This window comes from Acomys russatus, chromosome 2 (assembly GCF_903995435.1).
Source record: "Acomys russatus chromosome 2, mAcoRus1.1, whole genome shotgun sequence".
NCBI lineage: Eukaryota > Metazoa > Chordata > Mammalia > Rodentia > Muridae > Acomys > Acomys russatus.
The window spans coordinates 70,346,894-70,367,610 of record NC_067138.1 but is presented as its reverse complement, the minus strand read 5'-3'; the positions used below and the strand labels follow the sequence as shown (position 1 = coordinate 70,367,610).

The 20,717-nt window shown below is 44.5% G+C and overlaps 1 protein-coding gene across 1 annotated transcript; it reads right to left on the bottom strand.

Moving 5' to 3' along the window:
* Window positions 1-4,269: 4,269 nt before the first annotated feature.
* Window positions 4,270-19,679, bottom strand: Prpf4 (pre-mRNA processing factor 4). The gene is made up of 14 exons (XM_051162860.1): window positions 19,635-19,679; window positions 18,774-18,951; window positions 15,510-15,696; window positions 12,799-12,886; window positions 12,164-12,243; window positions 11,918-12,011; window positions 11,340-11,434; window positions 10,097-10,155; window positions 8,941-9,064; window positions 7,514-7,603; window positions 5,334-5,456; window positions 5,111-5,218; window positions 4,907-5,025; window positions 4,270-4,527 (listed from the first exon to the last, which is right to left on the bottom strand). The coding sequence occupies exons 1-14, from the start codon at window positions 19,659-19,661 to the stop codon at window positions 4,334-4,336; spliced, it is 1,566 nt and encodes a 521-aa protein (XP_051018817.1). The 5' UTR covers window positions 19,662-19,679; the 3' UTR covers window positions 4,270-4,333.
* Between the last annotated feature and the right edge of the window lie 1,038 nt (window positions 19,680-20,717).

The following is a 20,717-nucleotide window of genomic DNA, read 5'->3' as shown; positions in this document are numbered from 1 at the left end:
TGAAGAGATGAATCTAAAAGAGGAAGGCAGGAGGGCTGGGAAGAATGTGGGGTCTAGGGCAAAGGTCTCTATTATTCCTGTCAGTGCCCGCAGGGGAGGTGGAGCTGAGCTCAGCAATGTAACCCTGGCCTCAGAGTGGTAAGGCAGACACCTGGGCACAGGCAGTGCCTCTGCTGCAGCACAGCCTTGAAGGGCCCGTGGTGCAGGGAATAACCAATCCTGGTTTTCACCTCATATGACAGAATCCAGGAATCAAGTACCTAAAAGTTAGGCAAGCCAGCAGCTGCTGGACATCACGCCATGTGTAAATGCTTCTCTGGCTTGAACATGTCCTTCTGGCTCTAGACTTTGAAGCAATCCTAAAGTGTCCTCAACACAATCAGAAAGACATGTTTTTTTGTTTTTGTTTTATGGATTAAGTTGTCAGAGGTCAGAACTTGAGTCAGTCAGTTGTATTTGCCCTAAATAATATTTTCACAGAAGTAGCATTTATAGAACTTCCTTAGGAGTCCAAAGGTAGAAAATATTATAAAATGGTCAAGATAGGAACTATATTTTGATTTAGTAAAACCAGATAGCGTTAAGCTCCAGTGTGGAGGAAAGTTCTCCATTATGACACTGGAAAGGCAGCTAGTGCTCCTCCTGAGACTAGCTCCTTCGTCTGCATTGACCACCTCAGGTAATTGTACTGACAGTGAAACTCGCATTCCTTGCTGACTTCATTTCTCTACACTTCTGCTTCTTAACTTTGTGGCAAGCTAGGCAACCACCTCACCATATTCTCTGAGCTAAGAGGGACGGGGACAGGGAGGAGCTGACAAAAGCAAGGATTTCCCCGCTCCAGAGGCCCTGGTCCAAGCTCCATTGTGATGGGACCGAGGCTGGCTAAGCCCAGGGTTATCCAGCTCCCAAGTGTTGAGGTCCTCTCCGTAAGGGTACAACTTACATTCTTAGGATGGTGGAAGTAACATTTTTTAAAAACAGGGGATGAGGATGTTAACTTCTATTTTGTATTTGTTAGTTCTAACCTTGGGGCAGTTAAGTCACTTTTATGTCACTGTGACCACAATATCTGACAGAGACAACTTGAGGGGAGGTTGATTTGGGGTCATGGTTTCAGAGGGTACAGAGCATGGGGAGGGAGGATGCGGCAGATGCTCGCCACATTCCAGCATACCGGGAGGCAGAAAGCAGCTGGAAATAGAAGCTGGGTTAGTAACTTTTAGTGAGCCTTTGCTGGGGACCTGTTTGTACCAGCTAGGCCCTACATCTTGAAGGTTTAATGGCACACAACAGTGCTGGGGACATTTCTGAATCAAATCCTAACAGTCTCACTAGTACACTTACAGGCCATCTAGAAACACATGGGAGCACCACCACTGGGTGTGCTGAGGATGGAGACCTGCTGCTCTGCTAGAGATGCTCTACACAAGACAGGATCATCTACGCTTTGTTTTTTTTTGTTTGTTTGTTTGTTTTTTGAAACAGGGTTTCTCTGGGTAGCCTTGGCTGTCCTGGACTCACTTTGTAGACCAGGCTGGCCTTGAACTCACAGCGAACCACCTGCCTCTGCCTCCCGAGTGCTGGGATTAAAGGTGTGCACCACCACGCCCGGCTCACCTATGCTAAGATTCAATTCTGGTAAGCAGCAACAGGCTCCAAGTCAAGACACAGGAGTGGGCAAACTCCATTTTTCCAGAAGTCAGAGAGGAGTGACTTGTCCATGGTATCCACAGGTAGAAAGGTGGAAACGCTGATGAGGCATCACCAGGCACATGCACGTCCTGGAAGGTGGGAATGCTGATGAGGCATCACCAGGCACATGCACGGTCCCAGTCTTGTTGGTGTGGCCAACACTCCCCATAAAGCACTGAGATCACTTCACATGGGCTCACACGTTCCACTGCTTACAGCTGGGTCGTTCTGTTACTTGAGTCCATCCCAGCAATCTTGAAGAATGAGCTGTTTTACCGTACCCGATGCACCACCTATGTAGGGCTAAGTGATAGTGGTTCTGCCACTCTGAACCCACTAAGCATTTTCTTACAATGGTTGAAGAAATGGATATTCCCTCAGGCACTCGCTCTGCCTGCTACAGCTTATATAGAGCATTTCCAACTCAGACACTCTCTCAAATCAATCAACAGTTGTTAAGTACCAAGTAAGGTTTAAACCTTTTGGTGTCTAGATCCTGATTGCCGGGCTCTATAGCAGTCTCATTTACAAACACTACGAGAAGTCAAGAAAAGGGTACTTTCCGTAGCACACTATTATGGGAATAGTTAAATACCAAATGAAGGGTAGACCTGAGCAAACTAAAAGCTACATAGGAAATACACTTGGCTATTATTGGAATCAGATTAAAACATGTTTAGCTAGCTAGACCTTTAACCTCAGCACTTGGGAGGTAGAGGCAAGCGAATCCCTGTGAGTTTGAGGCCAGCTGGGTCTACAGTGAGTTCTAGGAGAGCCAAGGCTACACAGAGAAACCCTGACTCACAAAACCAAACCAACCAACCAACCAACAACAACAAAAAACCCCCAAAAAACAAAAATACATGTTTTGCTCTATATCACATATCCCTAATGTGCAGAACAGGAAGCTGGTAGAGTGTAAATTTTGAATACTGGCAGGGAAGCTTCCAGTTCATGGTAATTTTACTCTATACACAACCTTCTTTGAAATTACTGTTTTGTGGTGATTCACTGTGCAGTTCTGGAGTTTAGAGGGTGTGCACCTGCAGTGGGAAGGTGAAGTTAATCACAAGACCGATGAGGAAGAACTGTGGATCCCAGACACATGCCTAGTAATCTGGTCTCCAAGGCCAACAACTCTATTAAAAAAACTGTTAATATCTAGATGTGGCGCAAGTTACAAGTTACAGAACTGGAGATGCAGAGGCAGGAGGATTAGAGTCTGAGGCCAATCTGAGCTCAAAAACAAAACCACCAAACACCCAAAAAAAAAAAACCCCAAAAAACGTACTATCAACATCTGTGAAGTAACAAAAACTGAAACAATTCATGCCTAGGATTAAATTAGATCTCAAAACTAAAGAAGGGACCTCCATGGACTAATGGTTAGGTTCATATAATGCCGAACTAAAAAATAATCCCTTGAATTGTCAGGTGTGGTAGCCCACGCCTTCAATCCAAGCACTCGGGAGGCGGAGGCAGGTGGACTGCTGTAGGCCAGCCTGGACTACAAAGCAAATCAAGGACAGCCAAAATAACAGAGAAACCCTGTCATGAAAAACAAAAAACAACAACAACAAAAAACCTTTGAAAGATAGCTTTTATATTAGAATTTTGCTCTTGGCAAGCGTATTTTTAAAAAGTTTGGGCATCCCCAACCATAAATTAGGATTTCTTTTCCAATTACTTTGACATTTAGTATCTTTTAATACATAAAGTACATCCTTTAAATAACCAACAGGAAGGAGGTGGTACAAGAGACATCAGGTTTGTTTTCTAAAAACTCCTTTGAGCCTGGATACAATGCCCTGTTTTATCAAGAAGGACGGCAAACTTCAAAGAGGTTCCCCTAACAAGGCCAAGTGTTCAGTTCTGAGTTCCTCGATGCAGTCGACATTCTCTGCGAGCTCCATACAAAGACGGGAATCATCTTTCCTGCAGAGGCATCACACAGCCACAGCCTGCTGCTCATACCTCACTTTCAGGAGAGGAGCTTGCCATCAGGCACTGCTCAAGTAAAGGCAGCGACATGCCTTCATAACTGGGGAGATGTCAAATACAGTTCAGCCATTTTGCTTGCTGGGTCACATGTAGTCCCAAGCAGAGTTTGAGGCCAGCCTGGGCTAAGTCTAGGACAGCCAGGACAAGAGAAGCCCTGTCTCAAAAAAAAAAAAAAAAAAAAAAAAAAAAAAAAAGCAACTGCCAGGCGCAACAGCATGTCTGTGTAATGCCATCACTTGAAAGGCAGAGGCGGGGAACAGTTACAATGTGAGACTTCCTGACATATACACCAAGTTCCAAGACAGAGCCTGCCTCAAAATGTCAAGTAAAAAAACCCAAAAACGAAAGAATAGGCATACTCCTCAGTGCTGTGAGGTGGGAGGCACTCAAAAGGACTGAGTCTAACACCGTCTACACAGTTTAAGGCAGAACCTAGGACGAGAGCTGCGTTCTAACCATGGAGGGCTTGCCATCATCCAGGACTAGCTTCCTCAGAAGTGGGACTGATGTGAAAATCCAATCCTACACATGGCGTTTGGCGGAAAACATGATAGAACACAACACAATTCTTGTCCTTTGAGGAAAATGGCTCCGTGGTGAGAACACAAGGTCTGAGTCCTTCTTCCCATCGTCTTGCCTACTCTGCCATCCAGAGCTTGAAGGTCCTGTCATATGAGCAAGTGGCTATGAGCTGCCCATCAGAAGAAATGTCTAGGCCCATCACTTTGCCCTCATGACCAGCCAAAGTCTTCAGTGGGGACCAGCCTGGGTGGGTCCAGATCTTGGCTGTGTTGTCATAGGCACCTGTAAGCAGGAAGTCTCCATGGATAGCTGTAGGAGACATAAAGCAAACATCAAGAATTCACGTCTTCAGAAAGAGCTTAAGAAAAAACCCACAAACAACTGCCAAAACACATTATTTCGAAAGAACACATGTATTCTACATTTTGAGGGGCCTCTAAGATAAGGGACAGCCTGTTCAGTAACGTCAGGCACCTAGTGCTTGGCAAACGGGAGACGGGGCCTTCACAAAACTCTGCCTCAAGAAGTAGCTTTGCCACAGCTTGGTCTACGGGTACGGCAGAGGGAAGGAAACTGAAATTTGTTTCTTTACCAGAGGTTCCATGTCTAAGTGAGTCTAACACCTAGCATGTATTCCTTGAAGCAAAGGCTGTCTAGTGTTAAGGCTGAGAACAAGAAAAAAGCTTACGTTCAAACTTGACACCAGTCACTAAGTTCTGATGGGCGGGGATGGTGTAGACACAGCGTCGTTGTCGAAGGTCCCATACTTTGCAGGTATTGTCACCACTGCCAGTTGCAATGTGGTAGCTGTGGATCACAAGTATCATAGTTAGAAACAGAAAGCACTGTCTGACCAGGAGCCCCCCTCCCCCATTCACTGAGTGTGCTTTACCCATTGGGGGAGAAATTTATCCCATAGATTTCCTTCAGGTGGCCTTCTAGGAACATAATGCAACGTCCTGTGCGTAGGTCCCAAACTCGGCCAAATGCATCCAGTCCCCTGATGAAACGACATATATGTGAGTATACTGGATCCAGTTCGACATGGAAACAGGGATGCCTAAGAGGTGAGACTACTGAGCTGCCCACCCCTTGCTTTGTGGAGGAAGTCTTACCCAGTGCCAGCCAAAGAGCCATCTTGATGGAAGGCAATGTCATACACACCCATGCTGTGGCCTTCCTGATGCAGGATCTCCTCTTGAGCCTCTAAATCCCACAAGCGCCATGAACGGTCATAACTTAAAAACAAATACAGTAAAATAAATCACACCAATAATCAACCAGCAGACCTACTTGGTGTCTAATACAACAAAGTACTATAAATTAACTAGTTAGCCTATGCTCCCGAAACTGCTAATTCAGCCGTATTAACAGGAAGTTCCCTTCAGAGATGAACAACATCTCACCATCCAAGACTATCTGCTTTAGGTGACAGTTGGAAGACAATAGCATTCTATACTTTAGTGGCTTTTTAAAAAAAAAGAATCCTCTGGTTTGGGGCTGAACAGTAGGGGAGCCTTGCCTGGTATGTGCAGGGCCCTGGGTCCAGCAACAACTGCACTGTCCCCACCCACCCCTTCATCCCACGGCTTTATCCCGTCAGTCATCAGGCATTGGTATATTTACTGGAGTCTCAACTGGATGTTGAGCATTAAAAAAAAAATCAGGTGAACAAATAGACAAACAGAGCAGACCCAAACATATATGATCAGAATGTTTTCAGTAAGGGTGCTAAAGCAATTTTAATAGAAGCCCTAAATGATGGTAGCAAATAGGCTATGGTCTAAAAATACAGAATAGATAAACTCAAGAAGGGCAAAGCAACTGGACCCTGCACAAAAGAAGAGACGCCCAGGATGCACAAGCATATGTACAAAGCAAAAATACTCAGCAGCGTCAGTCATCAGGGAGTAACACTAAAGAAGATATTACTACGTGCAAGCTTCAGTGGCAAACAGTAGGGATAACAACAGCAAACACAGACAAAACTATAAAACGAGTGGGCAGAACGCAGCTGTTCCTAAGATTGTATCCTAGGGAACAGGGTCCCACTATGAAGCCCACCCAGGCTGGCCTCAAACTTGAGATCTTCCTTCTAAGTGCTGGGATTATAAGCATGTGGCACTGAGCCCAGCTTGCCTAAATGTTTCAGGGGATTCCCAGCATCTACATGGCAGCTCACAACCATATGAAATTCTAATTCTAGGGGATCTGATGCCTTTTTCTGACCTCTGTGGACACTAGGCACATGATGTACACTGACATACATGCAGGCAAAACACCCATACACATAAAAAATATTTATAGTGGCTTTATGTTAACTAGCCACAACCTAGAAACATGCATAAACTGTGGCAAAGACACACAATGGACTATACTCAGTTTAACAACATGAATGGGTATAAACAGGCTTAACGAACAGAAATCAACTCAGAGATTGCTTACAGGGGAGATTAAGAAGGAGTGGGACAGAACTTTATTGGGTGGTACAAATGGTATGTACTTGTCAAAGTTAATTGTACAACAAAACAATCTCAATGTACAATAAAACAATGACATTCTTTGTATGCTGCTTAAACCTGAGAGAAAAAGATTTTTAGAACTAAGCCTCATTAAATTTACACAATAAAAAGAAGCCAACACATTGGCACAGAGAAATTTTATTTAATGTTTTTGTTTGTTTTAAAAGACAGGGTTTCTCTGTGTAGCCCTGGCTGTCCTAAACTCGATCTATAGACCAGGCTGGCCTCAAACTCAGGCATTCTGCCTCCTGAGTGCTGGGATTAAAGGCATGTGCTACAATCACTCAGCTCTATTTTATTTTATTTTTGATTTATTTATTATTTATACAATATTCTGCCCAAATGTGTGCCTGCACTCCAGGAGAGGGCACCAGATCTCAGTATAGATGGTTGTGAGCCACCATGTGGTTGCTGGGAATTGAACTTAGGACCTTTGGAAGAACACACAGTACTCTTAACCTTTGAGCCATCTTTCTAGCCCATTGTTTTTTTTATAGTCTTGCTATAAAGAATATATAGGCTGGCCTTGGATCACAGGTATGTGCCATCACACCCAGCAGAGAGACTTCAGTAGAATGCATAGCACACTCAGTAGGACATGAAAATAAATATACTGTGCCCTGACTATATCATACTCTTTTTCTGACTCTATTACTGAAGCTTGAGAAATTCTAGTTGAACATCCTTGCTCTAAAAATTTACTTGGCAGATAACTGAAAAGGATTATCAAAACCAGCAGGCCTATAAAAACTGAACAGTAATAGATGGCTTACCAGGTTGTGCCCAGGAAACGCCCTGACGGATGCCACATTACCCGAGCCACACGCACCGTATGGCCTTCAATATCTGCCACTGGTTCATCGCTGAAGGGAAGCAAACACATATAAGGATTAGCACATCTTAATAGCCATGCAGATGCCCACTAAGTTTATTTGCTGCTGTGTAGACATAGCCATTCTGTAGTTTGTACACAGGTATTACCATGGGGCAGCTCAGGGAGCTGACAGCACCCTGCACAAGGCTCTGTGCAAAGGGCTACAATCCTGGGATAACAGTAATTTAAGCTACTTGCTCAAGTTCTATAAAATAGAGGATAATTTCTGTGACCACAGGGCAAAGTGATCACTATCTAAATTCAGTGTGTCTACAAATTCTCCATGGAGGATTAGAAAAGAGTTCTTCAGACTGATGAGCAACAGCTGCACGGCATCAAAGCAGTGCTTGGCTTCAAAAGAAAATACACTTTGGAGGAGGTGTGGATACAGAAATCATTTTGGTTTAAGTGGATTCCAGATAATCTTTCTTAACCCTTAGCCTGTTCAAAGATCCAAATGGAAAAAGGAATCCTAGGCTGGAGTGACTCAGTGTCTTCTGGGCGGCTGTTAATTTCTGCTACCTAGCAACAACAGAGAGGCTGAAATGCCAGAGAGAGGAAATAAACATGAGCCTAAAGAGGGCAATTAGTAGGGAGTGTTGTCAGTGAGCCACACAGACCCAACCAGTGTTCCATGGGGATAAACATTGCTAAATATTACAAAAGCCAATTAAAGCTGCTGTGCTAGTAGCTGAGACCCTATCTGGCAAAGACTGCAGATGCTAATTAGCGCTTTTAGAAAATACTGGACTAAAAACCTTCCCATGCTTTCCCTAGGTAAGAAAAATGAGTATTCAAATGTCTTTTAGATCACAGTAGTATGCTTCCAAAATTTTGAGTGGACTAGTAAAAACACCCACACGAAGAAATAAAATGTGCAGTAGTTGGAAAATACCCCCTTGGTAGAGATGACACCAGTGGCCTGTACCACCAGATAGAACCCTACTTTCCTCTCCTCTGTGGCTGTGTGCTAAGACCCAAGAGGCCAGCAAGATGATCCATCATCTTTAGCCTATCTATAAACATTTCTCCAATGATAACCTACCAGGTAGGGTAAACTGGATTGCTTTAGAATAATGGTAACTGGGAATCAGCAGCTACTATGCTAAAGGCAAAAACTGCAGCTCTAAGTCAGCAGGGGGGAAAAAAGATCACAGCACACCTGCTTGGAGAAAAAAGGTCTAAGAAAGATATCTACTTTTAGTGACTTCCCGGACTCTTGGAGCATGTCTGGGGTTAAACATCACACTTTCAGTCCTAGAGGGCCAGTCAAATGCCTTGCAGCGTTAGGAGAGGCAGTAGGGACTACAGAAGGGCATTAATCACCTGTCAAGACTCCAGAGCTTCACAGAGCCATCAGCAGCGCAAGAGGCCAAGTTGACATCTTTTTGGTCCAGTGAGACAGTGGATTTGGGATGAAATACAATTGCTCCTACATTTGTGTTATGGCCTACAGAAGTAGAAGAGAGCAGAGTTTGTAAGCTGTGGGCAAAGAGACTACTATGAACAACATGGAAAGTAAATTATTAGGGAATGGGAACAGACAGCATTAACGTGACTGTTCAACTACTAAAAAAGAACACTTATTTATTTTTGAGACAGGGACTCTGTATGCAGTCCTGGCTGACCTTGAACTTGCTATGAAGACCAGGCTGGCCTCAACTTTACAAAGATCTACCTACCACTGCCACCTGAGTGCTGGGATTAAAGGTGTGTGACACCATGCTCATCTATTTATATTTTAAGATTTATTTTTAAATTATGTGTATTTATGTGAGTATGTGCACATGACTGCAGATGCCCACGGAGATCACTGGATCCCTTGGAGCCAGAATTCCAGGTAGCTGTGAGGCACCAGTGTGGGCTCTGGGAACCGAACTCAGGTTGTTTCTCAGAGCAGCACATGCAGCCCCCAATGTTTTAAACAAATACTCAAATTACATTCTTTCTTTTTTAATTTAAGAGAAAAGAAAAGGGCAGAAACTGGCCTAGTGGACTACACTCAGCACTTGGGAGGCTGAGGCAGGAAGATATTGAATTGAAGGCTAGCTTGGGAAAGAGTAAGGCTCCAATCTCAAGAGATTAAGCCGAATCAAAACCGTAAACCACAAAACCTTTGTGTCTTTTGACTTAGATGCTGTTAAAGCAGAGTGTGGCTGGACAGGAGGGCAGACTGCACGAAGGTGAAGTCATTCTGGTGTGGTGGAGCGATAAACCAGACACGTCCACTCAAATAAAAATGCTCTGCTCTTGCAGAGAACCGAATTTGGTTCCCAGAACACAAAACTGCCTGTAACTCCAGCTCCACGGGAGCAGACACCTTCATCTGGTCTTTGATGGCACTTACATACGTTCACAGAGCACACAAGCACAAACACACAGGCAGAAGCAATGCTGTGTATTGTATCTGAGTGCCAACTGGAGTTTCACTGTTTAACAGTTTGCTGGGAAAAGAATGAGAACTCCAACCAAAATAACTCACCTCTAAGTGTATGAAGGAGGCTGCAGTCAGGGACAGACCAGAGCTTGCAGAGCCCACTCCTATCAAACACAAAGGAAAGCATCTCAGCCAGGGTTGGTCTGGGAAGGAAAAGGCACCTTCATAACATTATCAAAGGACAATGCTGTCTTGCCCATATACACTCAACAGTGGCTATCAGAAAAAGCGACAGCTTGCTCAAGAGGAGCGACAGCAGCTCTCAGGCCTCTTCTAGACCATCATGGAATGAAAGCGGCTACTCTTAATGCCCAGGTCAACTTGCAAGGGAAGGGAGACCGGGTTAAATTGGGTGATATGACAGAACTTGAACTCTGAGCAGCATTTTGCTATCTACCAAGTATTTAGTCTTTAGCTTTCTCATCAACCACAGCTTCACTTTCTGCCCACTGAAGCAATCTCTCTGCGGTCAGTGATGCTTTCTTTTTCATTAGATAGCCATGATCCAGGAAAAAAAGCAAAAGTAAAATGAAATAGGGCCCAAGAAATGGTTCACATATTCAATAAAGTGTTTGCTATGCAAATATGAAGATTCACGTCCAAATTTCCAGAACACATGTAAAATCTGGGTATGTAAGTCCGTAAGCCCAGCGCAGGGACAGGCAGATAGATCCCTGGGGCTTACGGGCCAGCCAGTCTAGGTGAATTGAAACTTCAGGTTCAGTAAGAGACCCTGTTTCAAAAATAATGTTGAGAGCCATCAGGGAAGGAAGATGACATACAACACTGGCCCCCAGCCTCCACGTGCACACACCCACACGAACACAGAGCCACACACCAGCACCCCAAAACCAAAGTGATCACACATCTTGAGAGTTTCCTGTGTATGTGGTAACATATGCAAGACAAAGGTAAGGCTAGTAATTAATATTCACCCTGTTCTTACCAGGTGCTTGACAAATGTTACTACTTTACCAAAGGTACAGATAAGGGCACTACCTCACCGAGACCAAAGAACTAAGAAAGAAAAGCTGACTAAGGCATGAAAACTACTTGGTCTATAAAGTTCCCACACGAACTACTCCGGAACACCAGTGGAAGAACATTACAGACATGTCATGTCATGTCGCAGATCTCTGTAAGAAGCAACTAAGCAGACAGAGGTATGACACCTGCTCGTGGGAAGCAGAGGAAGAGGACAGAGGGAAAAATATCTGAGACAAAGGCATCCTGTCCTTCCTGAACCAATGCCCAATTTAGGAAAATGTTATTGTAAAAGAAGACTTACCAACAAGCTGTGGCTAGCATTTTAGAATTGGGACTAAAGTGACAGTAGGAGATTGGCCGATCATCTCCAATCTGACTGCAGAAATTATTCAAAGACTAAAACAGAAAACAGAAACAAACAAACAAACAAGGTGATCATTAATAGACCAATCTAAGAGTTTTTTGGCTTTTCTACTTTTGGGAAAAAAGAGATTGGGGAACGGGAGAGAGAGGACGCGTCAGTGGTAACAGCCTTTCAGCTCAACCCACCCCAGGACTTTTAAATGCCTGCTGTTGACAGAAGACACTGGTGCTGATGAAATAAGGGAATCAAGGCTTATCTGGAATGCCACTTGGTCATCTGCCCCATTAGCTTTTATGTCAGCTAAATACAAACAAAAGCCACAGAGAAAAGCAAAGCACAGCTTGATCTGTGAGAAGGGTGCAGTCAAGAGCAGCACTGGGCTCTGCGAGCTCACAATGTTCCTGTTACCACAGCTGACGGTGCCTCCCACACCACAGATCCATCAGGAGATTCCCGTGGGAGGGCCAAAACAGACACTAAGGATGTAAGAGACTGGACAGCAAAGAGCTTCTTACCCGGAGAGACTTGTGCAGCTCCTGCACCTGGGAGGTTCTGGTTGTCTCAGGAATCTCCTTATGGAGCCGGGCCTCCTCCAGGCGTTTCATTGCCCTGTGACCCATAAACATCATCACTAAGGATCTATCAACAAGGGTCTGCACGCCCTCTACTCCTCAAGCCTGTTGTAATAAACGCCACCACCCAGAGCCTACCCTTGGTCCCTGAGAGAAATCACAGAATTCTTTCTTCTGGACCACACTTACCTGGGGAGTGAATAATTAGCAATCCACAGCCTGGCCACCTTCAGGCTATTTGGCCCTTCATGGTACCAAGTTTGCTGATACTGAAAAGGAAGCAACAGAAGAAATGTTAGGTGTGAAATGCATCTGCTTTCTCTTATAACTGCTTACAAAGGGGACTGACTCTGTAATACAACAAAGCAGGCAAACGACCTATTAGTCACTTTTTGTTTTCGTTCAAAAGATTTATTTAACTATGTGTTATGTGACTATGTGGGGGATGTGCAAATGAACGTAGGTGCTATGGAGGTCAGAAGACGGCATTAGATTGCTCAGCAGTTGTGCATTGCTGGACTCAGGTGTTGGGAACTGAACTTGGCTCTTCTTGAAAAGCACTGTGCAGTCTTAAGGGCTGAGCAATCTCTCTAGCCCCTAATTTTTTTCTATGATGTCTTAGTTTCTGATTTCGTACTGAGTCACACCGAGAGTGTCATAGTTCCTTCCTGAATGGAGAACTTACAGCACCATCCCAGGCAATATAAGAATTACCAATTAGTGCCACCAACCAGTCCCAAATGGCAGAGCCTGTGGACACTTCCCCCCACCCTAGCAGAGCAAAGCACTGGAAAAAACTATTACTGAATTTCTCCACATTTTACCTCTTCTTTTGACTTCTTAGATTTCTCATCATCCTTTTTTGTCTTTTTTAAGGCATCAGTCCCGACCACTGAGAGGATATTTCTTAACCTGTAACGAAGGTCAGAAATGAATCCAGATGAAACAGACTGCCAAAAGGCCCAGCAGGCCCATCAGCACTTGTGGGAGATGTGTCAAGATGCCTGAGAGCTTACCACCAGAGAGGGTGAGCCTTAAATTGTGTTTGTTTCCCAACTCATACATCCTTATGATGCAGTTTAACTCAAAGGTTAGTAACAACAAAGCAAAACAAGATTTTTATTTTATTTGTTTTTAGAAACAGGGTTTCTCTGTATAGTCCTAGCTGTCCTGGAACTCACTCTGTAGACCAGGCTGGCCTTGAACTCACAGAGATCTACCTGCCTCTGCCTCCTGAGTGTTGGGATTAAAAGTGTGTGCCACCATTGCCCAGCTCAAAACAGATTTTTATAATTATGGGAACAGGGTCTGTTGGGATAATCTGATATATTTTGATGCTAATTAATGCTTGCTGTCTGACCCACCTTTTGCTTAATAAAAAGCCATCCCACCTGGGCAGGGCAGGAGATAGGTGGGGCTAGGAGAGAGAGAGAGAGGAATTCTGGGAAGAAGAAGGACCGCCAAGAGAAGGGGAGAGACCTGAAGGGAAGAGAGGCAGGCCGCCATGGGTTAGCTGGAGAAGAAGCACATGGCCGGCGTGGGGAATCCGGCCCAGATGAAGAACAGTAAGGGTCTGCTGTCCTTCTCTCAAAATGTCTTCCTACCCTGCACACTAATGGGAAGGCAGCAAGGACAGAGAGATGAAGGGGCAGAGCTGGGTGGTGTGAGATTTTAGTGCATTACTCAGAATGGTATAATTTAAACTTATAGCATGTTTACTTCTGCCATTTTCCTAGTCAGTATTTTTTTGGCCTCAGATGACTACGGATGAGAGAGAGCAGGAAAAGCAAGTGAAGGGAAGCACTGTGAACCGTCAGCCCCTTCACCTCTCACACTCCTCTGGTCTTCCTCAAGACTCACGTGGGCACGCTAAGCTTTTCCACACAGACTTATTTGAAGGCTCTCTAAAACCAGCTTTCAGCAATTATCCTATTTCAGTTAGAGTCAACTGGACTATACACTGCTGCCACGTTAGGCTCTAAGGACAGCTGGAATCCACTTAATGCCATGATGTGCAGGGCCCTGATTCAAGGGCTAAAGTTATTTAATGACTAAGAATAGCTACAAAGGAACCAAGCGTGATGGCGCACACCTTTAATCCCAGCATCTCGAAGCAGAAGCAAGTGCGTCTCTCTGAGTTTATGACCAGCCTGGTCTACAAAGTAAGCTCCAGGCCAAACAGGGCCACACACTGAAATCCTATTTCAATTAAAAAAAAAAAAAAAATTACAAGCCAGGTGTGGTATTGAGCTCCAGACCAGCAAAAGCTATATAGTGAGTGAGACCCTGTTTCAAAACTACAACTACAAAACTGAAACTACAGGATAATTCTGAAGGGACTACAGCAAGCAGTACATTACACCAATACTAGTGGGGAGAAGATCTGAAGGGAACATGGAAGCGCGGAGCAAAGGCTTGGGAGGAGTATGGGGTACATATCAGAGAAGGCGTTACAGAAAAGGTGTTGTCAAGTGCTTATCAAGCCAAAGAGTCAAAACCAGAAAAGTAATAGTTGAGGTAGAGGGTTAAAGAAACGTAAAGGCCAACAGTCAGGGAATCAGACTGAACTTAGACCTGCAAATGGCTCAGCAGAGCTGTAATATGGAATAGAGGAGCTGGTAAGCACCAAAGCTGGACACTCAAGTGGGCCCTGGTCACCAGAGCTATACCGAGAAGGGTCTGCAACAAGAATGATATGGCAACAGGCAGAAGAGGGAGAATAAGGTAAAAACTAGACTTTTCCTGCTACGCAATCCCAAGTCACAATGGTGGCCCCGAGCTAAGGTAGTGGTAGTGGGATTCAAGGCATTCACCTCAGGGACAGACTTGGCAGGCAACAAGCAGTAAAGGTGCCTGCTGCCAAGCGGTAGGCACCTGGGACACATGGTGAGAGAGAACCAACTCTCAGAAGTTGTTCTATGGCCCCTATGACGGCACACACATGCTTACACACACACACACACACACACACACACACACACACACACACACACACACACACTTTTAAAATGTATCCTTTAAAAAGGCGGTGACAGGAAATCACAGGGTCTTACTACATAGGAGAAAGGAGTCTGTGAACAAGTGGCACTTATGCTCAAACAAAATAAACAGCATTCAGAGGTAAGAGAGAAACAAAAAATGAAGCCTGGTGTTGCAGGACCAGAGCAGAGAAGTCAGGGGTAACTTCATGTTCTTCTAGAGGACCCAAGTTCAGTTCCCAGCACCCATGGCGGGCAGCTCACAATTTCCTGTAGCTCCAGCTCCAGGGGACCTGACACCCTCTTCTTGGCTTCTAGGGAACCCCAACTCACCTGTGCACATCCCCACAAAGATACATGCAGATTTACATAATTAAAACGATATCTAAAAACAAAAAAACAAAAAAACAAAAAACCCACCACCTAGCATATTAAACAAACAACTTCACAGCAGAACGGGAAAGGGCTTGACAGGAAGTTCATACCTTCTTCACAATTCATATTAGAAACTTATATTTAAAAAAAAAATACTAAGTGTAACTATTTATAAAGGACACCTTTCTCTTCGCTCAGCAGGGCCCTCTCCAAAAAGTGTGATAGGTTCTCCTAAGGCTCTGAGGCAAGCCTTGACCTCTGAGTCATCCGTGGAAACATTGATTTGCCGAGCTCGCTTTCTTCTTTCAAATTCTGCCAAGACTTCTGCCTGTCGCTCACTGATGTGCTCCTCGATTTCAAATACTTCTCCTATGCAAAGAGCAGGCAACACGGGGGAAGACACAGTTAGAAATAACTTCCAATTAGAGTCTGTGTGTCCTGAGTATGGCTCTTACATGGGATGGAGGTGCCACCCAGTGTGTAAGTATGGGACTCACAAAGCATTCAGCAATACTGAAAGGTTCCTGAAAGTGCAGTGATCAACAATTCAAAATCAAATTCAAAACAAGTTACGATTGTTTATGGCAGTGTCTGCCCGGATGCACCATAGATCTTTGCTGCAGCCTTGGTTCCAAACACTGTACAATTCTGCAATGCACGTACTGTCTGCCACGCCATGCAACACTAAGGAATACTACCTCAACCTGTCCCAGAGACGATTACATATGATGAACTGCAATGTCTTTACTGTATAAAGGCTTTTGCTCTTATAGAAACACATGGCTCAGTTATGGGGGGAAAAGATTTAATTTCCTCAGCATTGAGTATCAAGTAAATTTATCTTTTGGGGCTGGAGTGATGGCTCAGAGGTTAAGAACACTGGCTACTCCTCCAAAGGTCTTGAGTTCAATTCCCAGCAACCACATGATGGCTCACAACCATCTATAATGAGATCTGGTGTCCTCTTCTGACATACATGCAGAAAAAACATTGTGTAGATATGATAATAAATCTAAAAAGAATTATCTTTGGATTATACTGTGTTAAAATGTTTGATTATGAGCCATGCCTGTGATCCCAGCACACGGAGAGGCAGAGGCAGGACTGGATCGTTTTGAGTTTGAAAGCAGCCTGGTCCACAAATCCAGTCTAGGACAGCCATGGCTACACAGAAAATCCTTGTTTTGACGAACCAAAAAAAAAAGTTTGATTATTTAAAATTGCTGTTTGGGGCCAGGCGTGGTGGCTCACAGCTTTAATCCCAGCACTTGGGAGGCAGAGGCAGGCAGATCACTGTGAGCTGGAGGCCAGCCTGATCTACAAAGTGAGTCCAGGACATCTAAGGCTATGCAGAGAAACCCTGTCTTGAAAAACCAAAACCAAAAAAAATGAAAAATGAAAAACGAAAACAAAACATAAAATTGCTGTTTGGGCGAAACAGAAAAGAAAGCTGGAGAGACGCTGAGAATGACAGGGCACACGTGTAATCTCAGCACATGGAGGAGGCAGAAGGCCAGGAGATCAGTGTCATACTTGGCTATATAGTGGGACTGTGGACAGCCTGGCACATACGGACCTTGTCAGAAAGAAAGGCCAACAACAAAAACATCCACTATCTGAGTTACTGATTTAAAAAAAAATCCAAGTACCATGAAAAACATTTAAAATGCCCTATGTCACCGGGTGTGGCGGCACACACCTTTAATCCCAGCACTCGGGAGGCAGAGGCAGGCGGATCACTCTGAGTTTGAGGCCAGCCTGGTCTACAAATCTAGTCCAGGAAAGCCAAGCCTAACCCAGGGAGATCCTGTCTCGAAAAACAAAAACAAACAAAAACAACAACAACAAAAAAGCCCTACGACTTGCAATATTAAAATTTCAGCCAAGACTTAATTCTCTAATAATAAACAATTATGTCTATCTTATTAATATGTAAATTTGCTTTGGCCTTTAATTAGTTGAAACGTTCTATGCATGTAAAAGAACTGTTTTATCTATCTAATCTGTCTTATATTTTATAACTTACCATTTCCAGCTTATTAAGTAGTGTCAATCACGTCACATAAATCCAAATGATGCTTTAAATTGAAATCAGGAGAGCTGGGCCAACTCTTCCATTTATTTCATTATCTCTTTATATAGCTTAGAACATGTCATATTTGAAAAGTCCAACAGAAATGTTACTTATCACTGCCAAAGCTATCTGCTAAGATAGTCCCCCATAAGAGCCTTCACACACATTAACTAGTTATAGAAGAAACAATGGCTAGGAAAAACAAGATTCTTGTGACCATAGGCTTTCTGGATACTAGAGAGACTAGTTTTAAAACCCAGAACAAACACAGACAATAGATGAAAAAAGGAGGTAGGTGGGAAGGAAGAGACAGACAGTTAAGAATACTGTATGTCTGTAGGGAAAGTGTTCAAATGGCCAGCGAGATGCCACACACAGCCCTTTCGGCACTGGAATCTTTTTGTTTGTTTGTTTTTGAGACAGGGTTTCTCTGTGTAGCCTTGCTGTCCTGGACTTGCTTTGTAGACCAGGCTGGCCTTGAACTCACAGCAATCCCCCTGCCTCTGCCTCCCTGAGTGCACTGGAATCTTTTACTTCCTTTTTATTTCTTCCTAAAAAAAAAAAAAAAAAAAAAAAAAAAAAAACTGTTTTAAATGCTCATAATAAGTTACCCAGCCAGTGGTGTCACACACCTTTAACCCCAGCACTCTGAAGGCAGAGCCATGCAAACCTTCAAGTTTGAGAACAGCCTGGTCCAGGGCTACACAGAGATATCCTGTCTTGAAAAACAGAAACAAAACAAAAGCAAAGAAAACCAGGAGAGTAGAAGAGAGACTATTATCAACAGTTACACATCAATGCCAGAACTTGGTTACATCTCCCAAAGACAAATAACAACTGATGAACCCAAACATCCACTAGATTCAATTGTTAAGAACAGAAGGGTAAGTGTGCATGCTGGTGCATGTGGTAGTCTGTCTCCCCAACGTTGAGACTCTAAATAGGCACCACCACATTCAGCTTAAACAAACAAACAAAAAACCAAACCAAACCAAAACCCCCAACAAACCAAACCAACAAAAAACATGGGTTCTACGGACCAAGCTCAGGTCCTAGTGGTTTTACAGCAAGCCTTTGGCCACCTGAACTAGCTCCCCAGACGAACAGAGGGGTTGACCCTATAAACCTAATGTTATGAGGTTTGGGAAGGTGTTCATTAGGAAATCGAATCATCAAAGGTGCTGGGAGGAGGCAGGAGGAATGGGAATTCAAAGGCAAGAGACTAGCCAAAGGATGGGACTGTGTGCTTCCGTGGTGAAACACTTGCATAGCATGGAAAACACCTTGGGTTGGATTCCTGGCACTGTTTAAAAAAAAAAAAAGAAAGAAAAAAAGAAAAGAAAAGAAAGATGATTTGCAGTTTGTATCTTACCAGAGGTTATATTAATATTTCCTGCTTCAATGCCTGCTTTGAGCCCTTCTTTTCCCAAAATCCCAGACTCTCCTTTGGCCAGACGTTCTCTCTCTTTCTCTTCCAAGCTTCCATAATAGATGTGCGGTTTCTTCACAACAGGAGCGACTAAATCATCAGGTGCTTTGGTTTTGGTTGCCTGTTAAACCAAATACCCAGATTAAGGCCTGGTCCTACTAAACCATGCTTTCCAAAAGAATGAAGCTAGTGCTGAGCTTTCATTTGCTTCCTCCCAAAACTAAAGGACAAGGTCAAGACTGATTCCGTGCGAGTTTAGGCTCCCGTTAAGTTTGGCATACAAATAAAAGTCATCAATTTCTGTCTGATGTGTATGGTTTGCTTTGGGGCCCGTTTACTTTACTCTATTGAAAATGCAATCTCCGGTTTTACAAAAGTAACTGTTCATCACTGGGCAAATACCAAGGACAACCTAAACAATCAGGGCGGCTTTAGGTGCACCAAATCACAATGTTACTGGAATACACATTTTAAATATTTCAGAGCCCATTAGAAGTTAGGAGGGCCTCATCCTAAGTATGACTCACACAGTTTAAATCAAGACACGTCCTGATGTCAAAGCACCGTGTTTTGGAGCAGTGAGGAAAAAGTGTCCACTGTTCAGGGCTTTGTGAGAGCGGTGCAAAAAGAGCTGCAGCATACGAAGGCGTTTAGAAAACCAGGAAAAGGCTGCTAAGCTCCGCACCACGGTCCCGCAGCCTTCCTCCTCCTCCGCCCTGACCCGCAAGGTAACGGCCCCTTCCCACAGGGACCCCGCCCTCTCTGGGAGAGGACCGGCCTGAGCTGCGATCCGGAGCTTCGTACCGTGGAGGAGGCTCGTGAGGAGGCCATGCCGGGCTCCGGAGACGCGAGGCCCTAGCCTAACTCACGTTCTGCCTTTCAGACCGTCCACCGCGCGCCTAGCAAAGGGGAAGTGCGTCACTGGCCGGAAGTATATCAGGGGGCGTACTCAGTGCTCTGGGAGTCGCAAAGTGTCTTGGGAGTCGTAGTTGCCAAGTGTCGCTGGTGTTGAGGCGCGTGGTTTCACGTCCGCCACAAACTCGCGGGAAACGAGGCGTGTAGGGAAGAGGCGCGGAGCAGCCTGGGAAGTGTAGTTCGGTTCGCGCAGCAATGGCGTCATGGTGGGAGTTGAGGTTCTGGGAAGCTGCAGAGGCCTGAAAAGAGGTAGGTTCACGGATCGCGACTGTAATCTGGAGCGAACCGAGGGTCTCTGCTCTCCTTCGGAAGGCCTTCTGCCATTTCGAAGCCGAGGGCTGTGTTGCTATTGAAATCTCTCCCTAGACTAGTGCAGCCTTGGAGCTGGGAAAGAGAACTGTGGTCTACGACGGAAGTCCTTCCGGGGGCCCCTCTTAACTGGGTGGCTTCGTAGTGAATTTGGGCTTCAAGAAGACATTAAACTTAAAGAGCCCCCTAAGGCTAAAGTAATGGCGTGGTGGAGGAGCTGCGGCCTAGTTTGTTGTTGGTTTACTTGTCTACAGCCTATTTGTATGTGTTCTTTGAAATAAAGCGTCCAGGAAGGCGCCAGATAAAGTGCATACCAGCAGCTTTCGCTCCACTGATTGCAAAGCCATCAGAGATAAGGTTTTTATTCTTATATGAAAGTTGTGGGGATTGCCAAAATATTCATGTTTGCTGAGCTGAACAGACTCGCGCCCGGTCTTAAGCCCCTTCCCCGACAACTGCAATTAGAGGATTACTTCCTCTGGTAAGAAAAGAAGGGAATCCATCATTCTGCTGGAAAAATCTTAAGAGAATTTGTAATGTGTAGGGTGAAGAGCAGCGCTTTTAACCTATACTCAGTATTGCCCTCTAGTGGTGAGGCTTTCCGATTGCACACTAGTAGAAAACTTTTTAAGTATTTCTTCCTTTTCCCTTCGGCTTCTCTAC

Bases quoted from the DNA above. Each gene is read 5' to 3' on its own strand.
- Prpf4 (XM_051162860.1), bottom strand. From the start codon at position 19,661: ATGGCCTCCTCACGAGCCTCCTCCACG. The intron at 12,887-15,509 runs GTGTCCTTTATA...CCTTCGTTACAG, and splicing joins CCTGCTGAGCGAAGAGAAAG to GTTAAGAAATATCCTCTCAG. The intron at 12,012-12,163 runs GTAAGTGTGGTC...TATGGGTCACAG, and splicing joins GCTAATTATTCACTCCCCAG to GGCAATGAAACGCCTGGAGG.